The sequence below is a fragment of the Eutrigla gurnardus genome (assembly GCF_963514095.1).
Source record: "Eutrigla gurnardus genome assembly, chromosome: 22".
Lineage (NCBI taxonomy): Eukaryota > Metazoa > Chordata > Actinopteri > Perciformes > Triglidae > Eutrigla > Eutrigla gurnardus.
The window spans coordinates 9,022,069-9,041,993 of record NC_139933.1 but is presented as its reverse complement, the minus strand read 5'-3'; the positions used below and the strand labels follow the sequence as shown (position 1 = coordinate 9,041,993).

Here is a 19,925-nt window from a genome sequence, read left to right as displayed (position 1 = left end):
ATTCTTCCACACAGGCTTTATGCGACTCTTGTGTTACAGTATTTTCCATTAAAAGTACTAAACACATGAATGGGCATGTGAAATAAAAGTGATAATGCTTTAAACTCACATGAGATTGGTGTGACATCCAGCAATATCACACGTCTTTGACCTGTGTGGCAGTTTTAATATTAAATTGCTAATCACAAAAAAATATATAAAAATGTGGCGATCAGGGCTCAGTTTTCATTGATACTGTCAATCACCAGTGAAGACTTTGCTATCAATCCTTAATCGCTTCATATATATACACTACCACACACACACACACACATGCTTTTTACTCTCTTTCTGTTTGGGTGCATCTCCGTCTAACTGTCCTTGACCTTCGCTACAACATGTAATTTCCAGCCTATACTTTAATTGATTGAGAACATGAAGTAGAGGGTCCTCTTTAGACTGCCTCCCTCCTCCTCCTCCCTCCCTCTCTGTGAAAGTTATTTGGATCTATATCATTGATCCCTGCTCTTTGTGTGTCTCTCTCTCTAGCTGATGGGTTAATACACATGTTTTTAATATATCCACAGGAACATTACTGGTGGAGAACATGCAGATAAACGGGGTGGCCGAGGGTCCGGAGCGTACCATCTCTCTGTCGCTAAGAGACAACCACAACTACTGGGTGATCCTCGACCCTTCCAAACAAGCCCTTTACCTCAACAGCACCGGACGAGTTCTGGATAGAGATGTAAACTGACTGGACTTTTTTATTTTTGTTCTAAGTTCTGCTGTATTTGTTTTTTCCTTTTTTTTGTCCTATTACATTTTTATGTTACAATCTCATATTATGCATTAAGTATTTTACACTTCACGGTTTGGCTCCTGTCAGAAATCTTAATGAATCCAGTCTTTCATGCAATATCACAGGGACGACTACTCACTAGTGGCACCTCAAATTAAAAGCAAAGCTAATGCAGTGTTTCATCAGATGAAGGCAGCTTGTTTCTGTTTTTTTTTTTTTCATTTTTCACTCGACTGCAGAGAATAAATATGGCAGAGGCAACATTTCATAGCTGTCTCGCTTTTTCCAGCTTTCGCTATTGTCAGAAAACTCAAAAAGTTCAACTCCAGCTCAACTGGAAAACAAGCAACCTCCTGCTGTTTCGTTCTGTAAAAACATCCTGCTGATTTCTTTTTTAAATATCTGATTTGGCACAAAAACTATAAAAGACGCTGGCAGTTTTCAGTGCAAGTCTTATTTATTTTTGGTTTATTTTCAGGTTAGTTATTTATTGCTATTTTGAAATTGTAGTTCTAACTATATATCTGAGATAGGTCTATCCTAACCTATCTATCCCTCTGTTTTCCCCTTTTTTGTAGCCGCCCTCGTATATTCATTCCATTGTGGTTCAGGTTCAGTGCACCAACGAGCTGGTGGGCACGGTGATTCTACATGAAGTCCGCATCGTTGTTCGAGACCGCAACGACAACGCACCCCATTTCCAGCAGCCAAGATACTACGTTGCTGTCAGCGAGGTAGAACTCTCTCTCACACACACACACACACACACACACACACACACGCACACACACACACACACACACACACACACACACACACACACACACACACACACGGTGAAAGTTTCACACATAAAAACATACACAACCTCTTTCTCTCACAGAGATGTACTGAAGTAGAAACATTAAACTAAAAGGGTGGAAATACTTTACTGTCTTTCACTTGAATCACGAGCCATTTATTGTACTGCAAAGCTGCTGTCTGTCATGATGGCAGGTGGAGGACTCATGGGTCTGAGACTAGAAACCAAAAACAAAAAAAGAGGGGCAGGGGTCTGCCGCTCAGTCAAGCGTGTGCATTGTACTGAAACTAAGCTTTTCCCATGCTGCTCGGGGGGTCATGTGCAGTGCCAACAATGCCAGTGTTGCCTGCGCTGTATGCACATGCTGCAATGTATTTCGAATGAAATCGTCAAGCGAATAGTATTACTACATGGCATTTCCTTGTCAAGCTAATGTTGAAGGGCAGCAGGGAAAAAAAGCAGAGGCTTCGGGCAGCCGAGTAAAGGATCTAAATCTGTTATTCCGAGGCTTCCAGGATAGTCTTTAAGATGCCAATCCCACAGTTTGTGTGTCCTCCAGAGTCTGGGGGAGCAGAATTTAACTAGAGGAGGTTCAAACTGAAAACTGGACAAGGATACATGTAGCCTGCTGCCAGCGCGGACCCGGGCAGACCCAGTAGAATATCTCATTATACAGTATTCCACAGCCTGTCCAACTCAATCTGTCTCCTCAAACTCCCTTTCTCTCTCTTGGCCTCTCTCCTCTGTTTTTGCAGCTCCCCACACTCACTCACTTCCATGCCCTCTCACCACTCCCAGCTCTTCATTATGTCACCTTTTCTCAACCTCCCCACCTTTCCTCTGCCACACTCTATATATTTCTGGTCGTCTTTCCTCCTCCTCGTCCTCCCACTCTTCCTCTTCCACCCCGCCACCTCTCACAGCACTCCAGTTTCTCATTACTCCTACTAAAAGAATTCCCTCTGTTCACTTCAAAGTACACCATACTATTTGGGAGATCTGCGTGAAAAAAAAAAAACCCCTGGAAAAAATATGATTCCCGTGCCAGCCCAAGGTATATGTGGTCAGTTTGGTGGTAATCACTTCTAAAAAAGGATTAATGTATTCTGATGTGGGCACTAATTAAGATTTGAGTGCAAGTCTGCTCATTAGGCAGACAGCTATGTCTAATTCACTTTAGTTTGGCCCCAGAACTCCAACCACCTATATGCAGTAAATTGAACATTGAAAGAGAGATTCAGGACTTCCAGTTTTATCATGAAACCTGCTTTCACTTGTCTATTGCTAATGATTATTGAGTGCAAGAAAGCGAGGGAAGTGACAGATTAAGATGCACGGAGAGGCAATGTGGTTATTTATAAGCACGTCTAGGACACAGTTTATGAGTTCACCGTGAAAGTTTTTGCGGGTACAAGGTGATCCTCGTGGCTGATTTCATGAGTTGGCACCGGTGCCGAGTCTGGAGTTCTTTCATTAGAGTCGTATCCGCAAGTGGCAAAGTGACAGCATGAGACGTTCTGAAGACCATTGTTGGATCAGTGGGAGGCAGAGATAACCCCATTGAGGGAAATGATGTAACAAATCATCGGTGCGGCGGCTTAATTAAACTTAATCTCAAATGTTTCCCGTGCCGTCTGGAGATTAGACTTCTGTTTTGACACATAATCGCACATCCCCAAGGCGCATGGCTAAAAAGAAAATGCGACATGGCAATTTATGGCTGGCAAAGTTCTTCCTGTCATGGGCTGTGGCAAGTGTTCAACTTTTGGGTTTAGAAACTTGTCTGAAAATTGAATTGGATACCTCTCTGGGTGTCTAGCTTCTCTGTCCTCGGCTAGAAAGTAAGTTATCTTGTTGCACATGTGCAGTGAAGCTTAATGTGAAAATCGAAACACAAATAAATGCAAGAATACTTGCATTGGCACATATATGACATGTTATTGTAAACAAGCGCCAATATGGCTTTTACATGAGTTTGAGTTTTATGTAAATTGTAGGCCACTAACCACATGTCATGTACAGACGGTGTACTACACTGCCAATAACTTTCAAAAGGCTGTTCAGATTTCTGAATCTTGTGTTTCTACCAGTTTTGCAGAGAAAACTCAAAATGTGAAAGCATATATTAAACATAAAAGTTTTTTTTAATGTTAGATGAACATGGATTATCTTCAGTTACCATCAGATATGCTGTCTGCAGCTAGGGATGCAATATGAGCTAACATGACATCGTTTAAATGATTTAAGAACTGAGTATTATGTTCTGCTGCTGCGCTGCCATCCAACAGGTTTATCTGTCTAACAGTGACATTGTTGCTCCAGCTTTTGAAATATCATGCGCTGCAAGGTCATATGCGAAATTGCCGTCACTGACTGTACCATCAGTTAGCTGAACAGCTACCACAGCGTTTATTCTCATACATGCTAGTTCTCTACAGCTAGTGTTACACTGGTTAGCTACTTAAAGAAAACACTTAACATGAACATGTCTTCATGCACAAGTGGAATTTGTTTGAACTTAAAATGAACATTGATTTCGAACAAATTGTTGATAAAAACAAAGAATGCCAATTTGATGTCTCTTTGGATCACTTTTGTGTCACATCAGTCCCGACTTAGAATCCATGAAACAACCTTAACTTCGGTAAAATTAGCTATATTAATACAAATTGTGAGAATGAATCAGGAAGCTCAATAACACATTGTGGCATATGGGATAGAATTGTTCATTCATTTTGTTAATGCTATACTGTGAAAAGGCTAGGCATAATAAGCTCAGTGTACTTACATCTTTTTGGTAATTTGCTGTAATCAGTTTTGATATATGGGATATAATTGTTCATCAATTTAGTTATTTATTCTGTGAAAAGGCTAGGCATAATAAGCTGTGCTGTACATACACCTTTTTGGTAATTGCTGTAATCAGTTTTGACATTAGATCATTGTTTTATAGTATATTTGGATCCAACCTGTTCTGTTTATATCATCATTTGATTTCACTGAAATCAATGACCAAAATAAAGACACCCACACAATCTGTTTTTTTTTCTTTTGAGGCAAGCATTCTTAACATGCAGTATGTGATTTTCTATTACCTCTTTTATCTGGAAAAACTGTGAGGCAATGAGGTGTGACAAACATTCACTGTAGTGACAGAAAGAAAGACTGAGGCACAGCCTGCAGACAGACAGGAAGTTGGACAATCACAGGCCTGTGTTGCTTTTTTGTTCCAGGGCAAAAGAACACACACACACACACACACACACACACACACATACACACACACACACACACACACACACACACACACACTCACACACACTCACATTTACAAGCTGATCTTCCCTTTCAAGCCCCATTTGAGCACAATAAACATAAAGCTGCAAGTCATTTTCTGTTTGTTTTGTAGAGACAGTGGGGTGTCAAGATCCCTTATGGCCAGACGCATGTGAAGAGGTTTTCTTTTTTTCATGTGCCCCTCCCTTATCTCTGCCACATGCCGGCAGTAGATGTCAGGAAGACGAGACACAACAGCTCTGGATAGAAGCTGCTTGATGTCAGCGGTACAGAGTATTAACTTGTTTAAGTGTTTGACATCTTGTAGTGTGAGCTACACTGAAATCCTTTCTCGCTCTCTCTGTTGTGTTTTCAGCTGACACCGGTAGGAACCACTATCTTCTCTGGCTTCTGGGGCAACAATGGGGCGACAGACATTGACGACGGTCCCAATGGACAGATAGAGTACACCATCCAATACAACCCCAGAGATCCAGTAGGTTATCCTTCTGTCCCGCTGAACTCTTTCAAGCATGAAGTGGCCACGTTCCAAACTCATTATCCAGGCCATTGGTTTAGCATGATTGCTATGGCAAAAGTAATAATAATAATGATTTGGTTTTTCGCGCACGCCTCCACCGTGGTGGAAGAATACAAAAATGGAGGAAGTTCGGATGAGTTCAAGTAAACGGCGGCCGCGTTTTTACAACGCCAAAACGTTATCAAAACGTCCTTTACTAACTCCCATACAACTTGTGCAGAACAATCGTACTATTTAATGCAATTCCATACTCAACTGGATAAATGAGACCTGTATTATATTATGATGATAGCAGGATTTGGGCCCAATATTCCTTTGCTGGTCTGTGTGTTTAATAATTAGAAGGTTGATAATCAATGCATGTCTTGAAAATGTTGATCACTGTATTTCATCAGCCATTAGCTTTAGTTTCTACCAAGAAATATTGTAAAAAAGTTTAATGCTAAATACACCACTTATCTGCATCTCAGAAATGACTTGACTGACCTCAGGTACAGACGGACTTGGTTTTGAATGTTCAGAGATAAGTTGATTATAAGAGATTGTATCCTTTTAAAGCTTTATGATAGGCTTTCCTTAAAGCAAGTCCAGGTAAAGCTTTCAAAGATTAGACCGAGAACCTTCACAGACAATGTATCCTTCACTTGCTTAATGGGAGAAGATAATAGGCTTTCCATTATTGCTCTATCACATGGGACATTATGGTATGGTAATAGGGAGCTCCAACGTGTTCAGTATTAAAGGTATAACACAGTCACATTGTTAGTTGCTGCAAAAATGTCCTCCTTCTTTCCGACTCAACGAACAAGCCAGGGAGCAAAGCTGTGAAACAGAAGAATAAAACTTTATTTTCTGATTGTTTCGCAGTGGTTACGTGAGTTTCACCGAGGGGCTTGACAAATCTGCAGTGTTTGACCTGGAAATGGGAACGGCCTTCCGCCCTGCTTATTGGCTGGGGGGTTAGACCCCCACGCCCAGTTCAAATGCTCTTTGCTGATGTCCAGATGAGTCCTGAACACAGAATAATGATAAGAGAAGAGAAGGCGGAGGGCAGGGTCTCTGTAGATACAGACACTCGTGGGTCATAAGTGTATCAGACGATACATTGTTTTTAGGATTGCTAATTTTTAGTCCAAATTGCCAACATCAAGTTAATCGTGTCACTTTCCCAGCTCAGCAGTCTGCCCCTCTTCAACTAACAAGCTCAAATGCTGCTACCAGAATTAGCCAGTTAGCACCTGTAAGCAAGAATCACATCAATGGCAAAATCATTCTGAATCAACTAAATGCTGCTGCTGCTGTAAGTAAACTGGACACAGAGGCACAGAAAATAACACCTTGTATTTATTTAACTGAACAAGGCTTCACATGCTGTCGACCCAGCTAGCTTACAGGCTAGAGAGGGCTGTGGGCTTGAGTTATCACTAAGCATCTAAGAGATGGTGTTAACAGCAGCTGCTAGCTAATTAGGTCACTTACCTCAGCTGTGTTTTTTTAATCTAAATATGTCTAGCTATGTCCCAACAGGAGCTAGCTATCATTGCTAACACGGACTACTGGGTAAATAGCATGAGCATCCTTGCTAAGCTTAGTTTTAAAAGCTACAGAAGTGTAATTCCTGCGTCTGTGACCACTGTACAATTTTGGACTTCTTTCATTACACTCACTTCCGCACTGCTATTTTGCTTTTCCTGGTCAAACTTAAATATGTCTCAGCTTGACTAGACTCTAAAAAAGGGAAAATGGACTCATTTGTGATGTGTGTGTGTGTGTTTCAGACAACCAACAGAACCTTTGACATCCCCCTGACACTGTTTGGCTCTGTGGTCCTCAAAGAAAGACTCAACTATGAGGAGATAACACGGTACCTGGTCATCATACAGGCTAATGTAAGTAACTGTGTTTGCCTTTCTTTGTCCATATACCAAGGACCAATTTTCAGTATAATATTTTGTCATATAGCATGCATAGTTTTCATCTTAAACCTGTTGCCTGCCAGACTGAAGAAATAAAAGAGTGCTTTTATTTTTATGTAAATGTTTTATTATCTTTGTAACAATACTCTTGCATGGCCTTGGACTACTTCTCTGTTGATTCAGCCCTAAGGGAACTATAAGCACATCCTTAATTATCACTAATGCGTTTGTTAATATAATTGTTTTCCTCATTTTATAACACAGCACTGTGTATGTTTTATTCATGAAAGTGGTCTGTGGTGTCGTTCATTTCACTCAACATGCAAAACAGACTCTTGAGGAATGGTGGTAGACATTTGTTGGGTCTAAAGTGATGCATAGAAACGTGATAGAATTTTTTTTTAAGTTGCTGATCGCACCATTAAGGTTTCTTTTAGTGACAGGAAAACCTTACTAGTTGTCAACAAAGTGTGGCAAATATTCATGTCTCAAGGCCCATTTACCCTGAAAGCATAATTAAAAGTCAACAGTACACTGAGAGATTAATGTGTTCCTGACTGCTTGAATGTCTGAAATATTCACTGTTCATCCGAATACAATATTAAGGGTGTTTTGACTGGCTGTGATTGCTTAATATGAATTCTTAGCTTCACTAAACACAACAAAAATAGACGTGAAGAGAACATCTTGGTTATAGCAGTAAAGTGAGGTTATGTAATTCTTGTCAAACTTTTCACTCATCTCATTTTATGTAAATCATATGTCTCAACAATTGTTCTCCTCATCATTCTTTTTTTTCTTCATGACACAATTTAACAACAATTTAAAGCCTGCAGTGTGGGCAAAAGAAGTGCAGAATAAAAATACAATAGTCTGAGAGTACCGTGGAGGCTGTTCTCGGCTGTCAGCGTCTAGTTCCCCAGTTATTTTGAAATGCATGCAGTATATAATTAGAAACTTTATGGCATCAACTGTTGCTTGAAATTAAATGCAGCCCAGTTGATGTTAGACACCCACATGAACATGAGGGCCAGTTTCATGGTTAAGACCTCTGTGTCATCCTTTTACTTGACAATGATTGACATCAAGGAGAGCATCGTGTCATCCAGCGACAGAGAAACACTCAACTCAGGTGTCAAAGTAATTAAAAGTAAAGCAAAACTTAGGGTTTATGCTTCTTAGCCAACATTCGTAGGCGAAGTCAGTTAGTTAATGAAAACTATGCTGTCTTATTTACAGACTCCACCACATATGATGTGAAGTCGATGGGGATCTAGATGATTTGCAAAAACTTGAAATAGAAGATATGCTCTTTAGAGTTTATTTTCCTGAGGGTGGACATGTGTTGCATTGATTATTCAGTTGAGGATTTTCCTGCGGATTCCCATTTAGCTAATTTGTTCTGAATGCTTTAAAAATACATATTAAAAAATATATTTGAGTATATCTTAATTATCTTGAAATAAAAGCCAAAAACAGAGCAGTTATATTGACTATTCAGATGAATAGATCTATTAAGGATTTTTTTGCAAATCAGCTTTGTATATAATTGGATGGCAGAAAGTTCACCAACAGCAGTTTAAAAAGTAGATACTGGAGTTAGAATAGTTAAAATAGGGATTGCACATTAATGTCTGAGGAGAACTTATAGTCTATGAATATCCCAACTTCCAGTGTCTGACAAAGGCTCAGCGTTTCTAGTTGTATTTCTATCTGGTGGCCTCACTTAACCAAGCTATTTTTGTGAAGGTCTTCTCAATAACGACTTGCAAGCACATCCATATTTTTATAATTCTGTATGCAAGGTCATACATGAAAGGCCTGAGACCTTTATACAATACAAACATTTCCACAGGTTAACAAGATTCTGTTCACTTTTTTCCCCTTCTGTTTAACAGGAGTCACCAGGTGTAACCAGGTGTAACCAGGTGTCACCAGCTTTCACCAGGTGTAACCAGGTGTAACCAGGTCAGGTGACACCTGGTGTAACCAGGTGTAACCAGGTGTAACCAGGGGTCACCAGGTGTCACCAGGTGTACCGGTCATCCAGATAGCATTTAAGATTTGGATGTATACATTTTTTGTTTGGATACCCTTTTTTCTATAATATTTTTTTTTTAAAATAGTGGTGGTAACTTAGCTACAGTGGATAATAGAGTACTGTTGCTGAAAATACTTTAGTCTTTAATAGTTGGTTTCACCCCTGGCAAAGATGTTCTCATCCCCAGCAGACAGAGGAAACACCTGTGAGAAACTAAAGTAGCGTTGAGGCCACTAATTACAAATATTACCAGAAACGGTGGAGATGTTGAATCACCTAATTTATGATTCAAATACTTTAGTTGTGTTTAAGCTCAAATGCCTGATCGTCTAGAATGTTGCTGTATAAAACGATCCTGCACGCCATTTATTAGCTACTAGCTCTTTCCTGGATGTTTGTTAGAAATTAAAATGCTTTAACAAATCCAGGAAGGTGATAATTAGGAAAATGTCTACCCTTAATTCATTCTGAATTTTCTGAAAATGTTCAGCAGTGATAAAGATATCTCAAGAAGAAAGTGCAGTATCCAGCAAACATAAAAAGCTCTCTTCCTCTCTCCGTCTAGGACCGAGCCCCCTATCCCAGCGAGCGTCGTACGGCCACCACCACTCTGACTGTGGATGTGCTGGATGGTGACGACTTGGGCCCCATGTTTCTACCTTGTACGCTTGTGGGAAAGACCCGCGACTGTAGTCCCATCACGTACAGGGCCAATGTACTGGAGCTGACAGAACCGGTAAGTTCAACAATTTTTTAGAGCATGAAGAAATGATGTTGCCTCTGTGTATCTGCTGACTTTAGTAAAATTACACATTACTATTCAAATGATTTCTCAGACCCATGAATTCCAATGAAATTATTATTTTTCCCCCCTTTATTCTGGTATTTATGGACTGCATGCTTTTTGGCTGTGAATATTTGCGCTATCAAACCTCTGAGCTTGTTTGGTTCAAGAGCTGAATTTCGATGGGGTCCGGTTTAAGGAATACTTTTGTATGAGCAGGAGACAGTTTGAATTGTTGCTCTGGAAAAATTGATCAAGGATCAAGAAAACAAAGCGTGAATAGGAATAATTTTGCTTCATATTTATTCAGGCCGTGTGTGTCTGCAGGTGTGTATTTTACTGATGGTCAGAGCTAAATTCTGCTTCATGGAAAATCAGTTGGAATTTGATTTTAGTCTCTGATCATGGGCGGGGAGGGAGGCATCTCAAAGCCTCAGCTAAACTCCAAAGCAAATGCACCTCTTCATCTAGCAAATCATTAATGGCATTAAGGATACAGCTCTGATACTCAGACACATCTGGCTCAGGCATACAGCAAGCAGGTTAGTGGTGTGCAGTCTGGTTGCATATCAGGGAATCAGGAGACCCGGGCTGTGTGGTTTTGGCCTTGGTTTGGGTCTGGGTCAGGGACTGTGATGCTCTCATGTGTTGTCTGAGTGGGAAATTAATATCAATAATAATAATAATACTTCTCCTTCTCTTCCTCCTCCTACTGTACAACTGCTAGTTATAATAATAATAATAATAATAATAATAATAATGATTATAATAATAATTCCTTCCTTTTCACAGAAATAACATGTTAATTGTTACTTAAATTCAACTTGGCATTCAAAACATTAAGTAATGAGAAGCCAGAAATGATAAAAAAAATATGCATCCTGTGAACTCAGCAGAAACAGCTTTCATAAGCAATTAGCAACATGTGATGCAGGAACACAGATATTTTAATGATTGAAAGTGAGTCATCCATGCAGATGATACAAACACATTTACTTCAGGAATGGTGGTTTATTATTTTGAAATTATTTTTGAAATCATCCATTGTGTTAGGTCCTCCTGAAAATATCTGTGTATAGTGCGTGATAATGTAACTTTTATTTCGATATTTAAATAGATCACAACATTATTTTGGAAATCTCTGTTATTAAGAGGAAACCTACTGTATTCAGTGACCCTAAGAGACTGTTTATAGCTGTTATCCAGTGAGTGATTTACAATGCTTCTTTATAAATGAGCCAAAGATGCTGCAGGCAAAATCCTCAACTCTGACAAGTCAGCAGAGCACACACACACACACACACACACACACACACACACACACACACACACACACACACACACACACACACACACACACACACACACACGTAACAGTGTCTAGCCAGTAGAGCAGTCATGCTTCGCTGGACATTGTCTACTTCAACTTTTTTGTTCATATACTGTAGATCTTTGTCACACACACATACATATGCTCAGACACACTGAAGGAACTCTTTCCCTTCCTTAAAACATCATCTTATCTCTTCTCACTCACACATACACTCTTACAGACACACACACACACACACCAAGCCAAGAGAGACACGGAACAGGAGTAAATCAAGTTAACAACTGGTGGTTTCGAGAAGGGGCAAGTGTACGCAGAGAAAGACAGGTTTTACGGTGGAGAGGCAGGGAGGGGGGCTATGTGGAGGGAGAGGTGGGGAATCAAACAGGGAGGTAAGAGGAGAGAGGTAAAGCAACGCAGCAATTTTTGATGGGAAAATACTTGAGGGGTTTTAAAAACCGTAGAGATGTACAAAACACGATGCGTCAAACGCGAGGATTGTTTCGAACTCGTCAATTTGCTCCCAAAACACAACTTCTGCTGACTCCAGATGCTTCGCTTTGTAATCTTAAAGCCTCACAGTGGTAAAGAAAGAAATGGGATCTCTCAGACAAACTGAGGTTGCTTTGCTTCTCTGTTATTTTGGTGCTTTGCACTCTTTGAATGGGGCTGTGATTCTTGTTCACTACGGGAGTTAAGAGCTTTGCAGATAACAGATGAAAGGTCATATTTGGAGAACATGTTGACTTGTCATAGCAGGAATGCACATGTTTTTTTCCCAGTTAATGATGAATGCATCCCATGTAGTTTCGTCAATTACAGAACCCCTTGTACATGCCAGCTCAGTGGAATGGCTTGATTGGCCGCTTTAACAGAGCCATCATTAATTTTATTAGGTACACCTGTGCATCTCCTGCTATGACAAGTCAACATAGCTGCTGTGAAAAGGTCTATTAGTACAAAACACACAAACAGGCAGGACCATGTAATTGGGTTTAGACCTTTTATGATGAAAGATTTTTACAACTCTTGCAACTTAGCACAGCAGCAATAATTGTCTCCTCCATCTCCGTGATTACAAGGTTTTACAATCAGCACGGTACACAGTTTTAGTTCCCGAGGAGGCAGCAGCAGACTTTTAACGCTGTGTTAAAAGTCAAAGAACTAAAGAGCAAGGATAAGCAGCAGTATGGCAGCTCAACAGGTGACCACATACATACATACATACATACATGTATAAGCCTAGACCAATGAGACACTAATTGTGAGATGCACCACAAAAAGCTTTTCTCTTGAACAATCATAAAATCAGGTCATTTGAATAAATGCATGTTTACGCCAACAGCATGGTCTCTCCCATTACGTGTGCCTGGATGTATCTCTATCTTTTCAAAGCAGCTGTCCCTCAGGGGCCCTATTTGATTGATAAAGGCTGAGTGTCCATATACTGATTAGCATTTTTTTTCAGAGTGTCAGCGCCTTCCCCCCCAAATTTTTCATGAGAAAAATCGCTGCACCCTGCGTCTTTCTTTTCCAGCGCTCTCCCACTTTTTTTGTGCGGCATCTTCGATTTTAGTTTAGTTAAAAAAAAACTGAGAAAGGCGCTGGTGTCATCACTGTGGATGAAGCACTTCTCTGTGCCCTGCCTGTGTTATATGGACACTAGACTGGAAGACTAGACTTTAAGCCCTCAGACATGAGTTCCCTGACAATCTGTTTGAATTAATCCTGATATAATGAATGTAGTTTATGCTCAGGGTTCACGTTTGCTCCCCTCAAACTGTTGATGCATGGATGCATGGATGGAGAGAGAGAGAGAGAGAGTTGTGATGACAGAATCAGAAAGTCAGGGGCTGCCGTTGATGGCGGATACCAACGATGGCGAGGTGAAGTGAGGAGAGGAATGAATGAAGAGGGCAGACAAGGCACTATAACAGTTTGAGTCCTAATCAGACTGATAAGATATGACAACCTCAGAGCCTTGGAGCCAACATAACTATCCTCTCGCCGTGTCTTTCTCTCTCACACACACATTACACACCAAGATGCTGGTCATTTATGCCGAGGAGTTTGCTGTCGGGCCATGTTCACACATGCACTTCAAAAAACACAGCTGCCTCTGCAACTCAGAAATGTATAGCTGTGAGGGGGGAAACCGATTATCGAACACTACGGTAAACACCTCTCCCACCTGACCAAATTATTTAGGTTGTCATTACGCCAGACTGGCAAGTAATTGTGACCGTGTACTACAGCACTATATGCTATAACTTTGCAGCACTGCATCGTGGATATGTGTTTATTTTTTTATGCGATGGGGGAGTGCTGCGTCCCCGTTGCGCCATGCAGAACCTTCCACCATGTGCTCCTGTAGGCCCACGGCGCGGCGGTTGACACGAAGCCTCGCCTGACCACAAGACGCCTCGGGGCTTTACGCCTCGTCTATTGATTTCCTCGCTGCTCTCGTGATCAGCCACCTGCCCGCACAGCTGTTGCTCATTTGCTCATTAGTTCCACGGAATATATAAAAGGCAGTTTATTCATATTTGCCAGGTGGTGCTGCTTAGTTGTTGTAGTGTCTGGGACTCACCCATGTGTGTTCGACGCCTGTTGCTGATTTTCGCCCGGCTGACTCTACCTGCGTGCGTGTAAGCCTTTAAAGCCGTGGGAGTAAAGAATCTTTTAACGTTGCTTTCCCAGCTTGTTAGTATCTGCGGGGGGGAGGTCCACATGTAGAGCATTAATCATCAAGTGGGCTCTAGTTGAGTTTTCTGGTTGTATTTGAAAATCATTCGTTTAGAAGCCTGCTGATGCATAGTTTGAAGCTTACAAGAAAACACATGGCTTGATGGGTGAAAAAGTGACAAAGTAGCATTCAGAGGAGGTTCTTAATAACGTAGGGAAATCAATAATCCACCTTGCACACCTTCTCTTCCCATCTCTCAGTCCATATCTGTCACACACACACATGATGCTCTGTTGCATCTCTGTCCTCCTGACAATTGTGTTACTAGAATGGAGAAAGTTGGGGTTTTCAGGTCGGCTCTCATAATGGGTAGTGTAGGCGCATCACTGGATGCTAACATTAGGGAAACATGACAGGAAAGAGGAAAGCGCCAACTTAAACTACAAGAGACAGACGGAAAGAAAGGAATGACATGAATAGGTAAAGACTTAAAAAAATAGGAGGATGAACAGTTAGCTTTCATTTTATATTTTTTATCTTTAAATATTTTAACTGCAACCATTACATTAGCTGATACAACTGGTCTCCTGATAATTGTGTGAGGTTATGAATTTCATTACATAAAAAGTCATTGTTGGTTATTTATTGTGTCACAATTTTTAATATCTATTAATATGTCATGACATTTGGGACTTCTATGTGTTGGATTTTAAGTTAATTACAATGCGGTTGATGTTGTATTGTATTGCTTTTTTATATTTCTAAAAATTCTGATCTGGGACCAATCACTTCCTCCGGATGATATTAGAAAATGTACGTTTTCTCATGCTAGTATAACCACGTTACATTTAACACAGGATCTTTATTTTCACCGTCATATCTATACTTTTCTATCCTTTGTTAAGTGGTGTGTTTGATGACTGCTTTTGTTCGTAACACAAATTGCACTTAACCGCTCTCAGTGACCCGGCTGTCTTTCTCTGAATCCCCCTTTCTTCTTTGCTGCATTTAAACCTCTCTCAACTCCCTGTTTACCCTCAACTCCTGGCAGATTCATCTCCCTTCAATATATTTACACCCTCTTTTACTCCACTTCATTACTCGCCATCGCTTCTTCCCTCCCCCCTCCTCTCCTCTCTTCTCCTTTCTCTCTGACAAGCAAGGAGATATAGCTCCTTGATAGCTAGTAGGTTTTAAGTGCTGCACGACAGGTGCGGTGGTAAACTATTGTATCATAGCAGGCTCTATGAGCTTACCGCTGTGTACAGTGCATGTGTGTGTGTGTAGGTGTGTGCATACGTGCACATTTGGGAATACGTGCAGGCCTGTCGGTGTGACATTTTATAGCTTTTAGTGATTGTAGATTTTATCCAATTGACATGTAATGTTTCTCCCAGCGGGGGTCTTGGTATACCCACACCTCAGCATATCACACTATTATAAGTCAACATTATAGCCTGGCCACACTCGCATACAGATAGGGATCCACACCTGCAAGATCATACAGTATGTGTGTGTGTGTGTGTGTGTGTGTGTGTGTGTGTGTGTGTGTGTGTTTGCAGGGCAATACGATATGCACAATGTTCCTAATTGTTATTCTGAGTTATCATTTCATTTTACTGCATGTGATGGATTTTTATGTGTGGTTGTGCACGTGCATGCATACACTATATGTGATTTAGCGCGCACCACAGTGGGGTTTCGCATGCAATTGATTCTCCCCTCTTGCTCCTGTTTAACTCGCTCTTGCTTTGCTGGCAAGCTCCGAGCTTGTTGTTACATAAATGAATAGCTCAGATAAAGCTTTCCTTTATACCTTAGAACAACTGAGTGGAACAGACCGCTAAGAACTATTGTTTAATATTTCCCCCACATGTTAAAGCTGTTGCTTTGAGCAACTGCTGCTTTTGATTAAAGCTGGCAAAAGTTGAACACGTCCTTCAGGTTCTGCTGTGTTTGTTTGATTCCTTCTTTGTCTGTCTTTGTTATTCACTCTTAAAAGGTGTACGCAACGCTGTTGTGTCGTTTACTGTATTCTGTTTTTGCTTGTTGTTATTTTGTCTCTGTTTGCTCTGTTATGTCATATTTCATAAGAGATGATTGTGGCCTTTTTAAGTTTTATGCCCACCTTCTGTTTCCAGAATAAGGTGAATCCCGTCAATGTGACGCCACCGATTCAAGCTGTGGACCAAGACAGAAACATACAACCTCCCTCTGACAGGCCAGGGATCCTGTACTCCATCCTCATTGGTAGGTTTACATTTTGTTGGCTTTAGATTGGTTGGCACTAATACTGCAGTAAGACCATGCACTTCTCTGTGCCATCCACAGATTTAGACCATTATATGCTTCAGTCTTGCGAATCAATAAGCAGGATTGCTCAGTGGTAATATTGGATATGAAATAAAATGGAAAAAACAAATACAGAATCAAAATGTTGTCCCCTTGACTTAACCCGGGAATGGTCACAAGCAAAGAAAACATTGTTTAATGGACCATTTGCCTACAGCAATAAAGATAACTGTGTAATTCAAAGTGACATCAGAACATCTATTCACATCGGGCTTTAAACAACCAAATCTAGTCGGCACAGATCTGTAGTCTCAGGGCTTCTTAAGCTCAGGGCCTAATTGTTAGAAAAGGATTGTACGGTTTTTGAGGAAGGTGCTTAAATGTTTAGACCTGGGATTAACTCAGCGGAGAATAACCAGCTTGCGGAGGATAAGATGTTTCCAAAGTTCCAGCGTACAGAACATTAAGTTGAAAGTGATTTATGGCCGCAACAGTGCAGCATCGCTGCGAGACATCTTGATTACTGTTTGGAATAGTAAAATGCCGAGGCCACAAAAACGTTTACTCATGAGGATCTGCATAGTCCGTAAAAGATTCACTGACATGACTTGACACTGACTTGATTACATTTTTCAGACTCCTCCTGTGAAACTAATCTCCGTCTGAGTGAGGATTAAGAGAGACATTGTCGCAAAAGTAAAAAAAATAAATAAAAAGATGTTGCAACTCTGCAGCTCCTCCGTGATTTTATAGCAGCTGAGGGTAAGCTTCAGTGTTTAAAGCTCTCAACGTATGTGGTATAAAACAGTGGTTGGTCATTTGTTATTAATCAAATTATTTTCAAAGTACTGATCGTTGCTTGACACAAAGATATACCTAAAGGAGAAAATGGGAGCTCACACAAACATCCATACCAGGCGAGTTATGCAGCCTCGTGCACAGGTTCCTCTCAGCAGAACTTGATTTCCCCGCTGAGCTATGTAGCATTTTTAAAGCACCATATATGTGTGTCTATCTGTGCTCGTGCATCCCCACCTGTGGAGAGCAGAGATGAGAAAACTGGGAGCATTAGCTGTCTCCCCCCCCTGTATATATTTCATACTCCCCCTAGGCACCCAACAGGCAAACGTATATCGATTCAACCAATTACTGATGTCTCCCCCTATCTCTTATACACACTACCCCTTTTTGTATGTTTTCTTTTTTGCTCAGTTCTTAACGTTGGTTTCCTATTATCTGCTCTCTCTCAGGCAAACCAGATTCATATTCAGAGTATTTCGGCTTGAACGGAACCACAGCGGAGCTCCTGCTACTGAAGCCCATCGATAGAGAACTCTACCGCAGATTTGATCTGGTTATCAAGGTGAGAAACACCGAGACTGCAAAGAGGGGAAGCCTAACAACATTTTCTCCCAGTATGTTTCTCATGGAAACCCTCCTTGCTTTTTTTCATCCAAGCTGTGGATCAGAAAACCTGTAAGCTTAAGTAATTTCCTTATTTGGTGCTTCCAGGTTTGTGTCAATTAAATGCAGTCTACCCTGAACATATTAAGTGCTATTAATTGTGAGGAATTATAGCCAAACGGTGCTGTGTGAAGGTGTTCTTTTTGTCTCAATTAGGCTGGCAATAGAATTACACCACCAAGCATACATCAGGTTCTGCTCTACTGAAATCGAAAATGCTAATTTCCCTCTATGGGATGTTTTTAGCTGTAGTTAAAGGTGTGTGAGCCGCTGCGTGTATGAGTGTACAGATATTGTTTATAAAATGCCACTGCATTAGATGTTCCTCTGTTATGGTAAAGCTGTTTGATCCCACGTAAACTAATAAATGAATGAATAAAATTGAAATAGCCAAATTCATCCCTAATCCCCATTCTGGCAGGATTAACATTACATTGCGAGGTGGGGGATAAAATATCCACTATTCTGCAGGCAAATTACAGGATGTGGTCTGTAAGAAAGCAACCCTATTTAAATGTTGTTTAAATGTTACATGATGACCCCAACGAAGGCCACAAGCCAACCCGCTAGTTGCTCATACATCCATTGGTACAATACAGACTGCTACTATCACTGGATCCCAGACCAACACATGTAATGTTAAAGGCACTCCATATCCCTAAGAGAAATAAATCCAGGCTGAATGGGTTTTTTGCTTGTGTGTGAGGTAAAAGACAACTTTTTATTGTAGCCTTGTCATTAAATACCACTCCAGCAGCAGGAGTAGCGGCTGTACAGAAGGGAAGCGTTGCAGGACAAAATGAACAATTATTTCATCCCTCCCCTTTAGGCAGAGCAGGACAACGGCCACCCCTTGCCAGCTTTCGCAAACCTCCAAATCGAGGTGCTGGATGAAAACAACCAGGCACCCTACTTCCTGGAGACTGGTTACCATGGATACGTCAGTGAAGCATCACCAGTGGGAACCACCGTAGCGACCACTGCTAGCCTGTCTGAGCCGTTGGCCGTCGTCGCTCTGGATAACGATGTAGAGGAGGTGGGAATAAAAGAGCTGCCTTTGGAGAATGACAGCAAATTAATACTCACGTTCTGACAAATCAAAGTTATTTGTCAGAATAATGCTAGTGTTAATATAGGGAATGATGCAGATTTCTACTTTTTTATAATGTTATTTAACATAGTTTTTGGCTAGTAGCAAAAGGCTGTTGTGCAAAACCTTGTACAGATCTTTATTCAGTTTGATGTGTGTATTGTGCTGTAGTCACATACCTCTGAGGAGTCACTTATATTATTTGTTGCATCTACTTCCTTTGTAGCTGACAGCCAATGAGATGCCTGTAGGTATCAGCCGAGACTGTTCATTCTAACTTTGCTTTCTAACTTTCTCTGAAGCTTCAACTGATTGATTTTAACGAGGACTGCGTCTTTGAATTTTAATGCATATATCCCAATCTTCCGTTACATTCTAGATGTGCCATGTGACAACATGCCAGATTGAAATTGACTGTTTGCTCTGGCCTCTAGTTACAGCTGATACGCCTGCCAAGTTCACATATGCACATATGCAGCTCACAGTCATAATACTGGCAGATTTACTCCTCAAAAAGCTCAGTAATTAAAAAGAGTCCCTGATTTTGGAATGAGTAGTCGAGAATTTTTTTTTATTTCCAGCCGGCAGCTGTAGCTGGCTGTTAGCCGAGTATGCTAACATTTGCAACTCACGTTAAAGCCCGTTAAAAAAGACACAACTTCCAAACTCTAAATTCTAACTATAGCACAGTGCCCATCACTTTAGCTTGTGGAGACAAGCCTGCCATTGGACAACTGCTGTTAGGGGGAGGGGTTTAACCATCAGTCATTTGGCACTGGTAATCTGTGCTGGTATATCCTTCTATGCTGGCACTTTGGATCTGTCCCAGCCTGCCATAATGTAAACTACAGGAGAGTAGATAGAACAAAACAAGCCGATCCCCGTCTCCAAACACAGTTTTTCTCACCGTGTACTCAAAACC

General features: G+C 40.9%; 1 protein-coding gene across 1 annotated transcript in view; it reads left to right on the top strand.

Annotated features, from left to right (window-relative positions):
* pcdh15b (protocadherin-related 15b) overlaps window positions 1-19,925 on the top strand; it is a 142,870-nt gene that overhangs the window by 38,492 nt on the left and 84,453 nt on the right. The window contains exons 5-12 of the mRNA XM_084039777.1: window positions 567-727; window positions 1,360-1,515; window positions 5,236-5,355; window positions 7,179-7,289; window positions 9,923-10,093; window positions 16,299-16,407; window positions 17,700-17,812; window positions 18,743-18,949. Of these exons, the coding sequence (XP_083895903.1) occupies window positions 567-727; window positions 1,360-1,515; window positions 5,236-5,355; window positions 7,179-7,289; window positions 9,923-10,093; window positions 16,299-16,407; window positions 17,700-17,812; window positions 18,743-18,949 (1,148 nt within the window). The remainder of the gene's footprint in view (window positions 1-566; window positions 728-1,359; window positions 1,516-5,235; window positions 5,356-7,178; window positions 7,290-9,922; window positions 10,094-16,298; window positions 16,408-17,699; window positions 17,813-18,742; window positions 18,950-19,925) is intronic.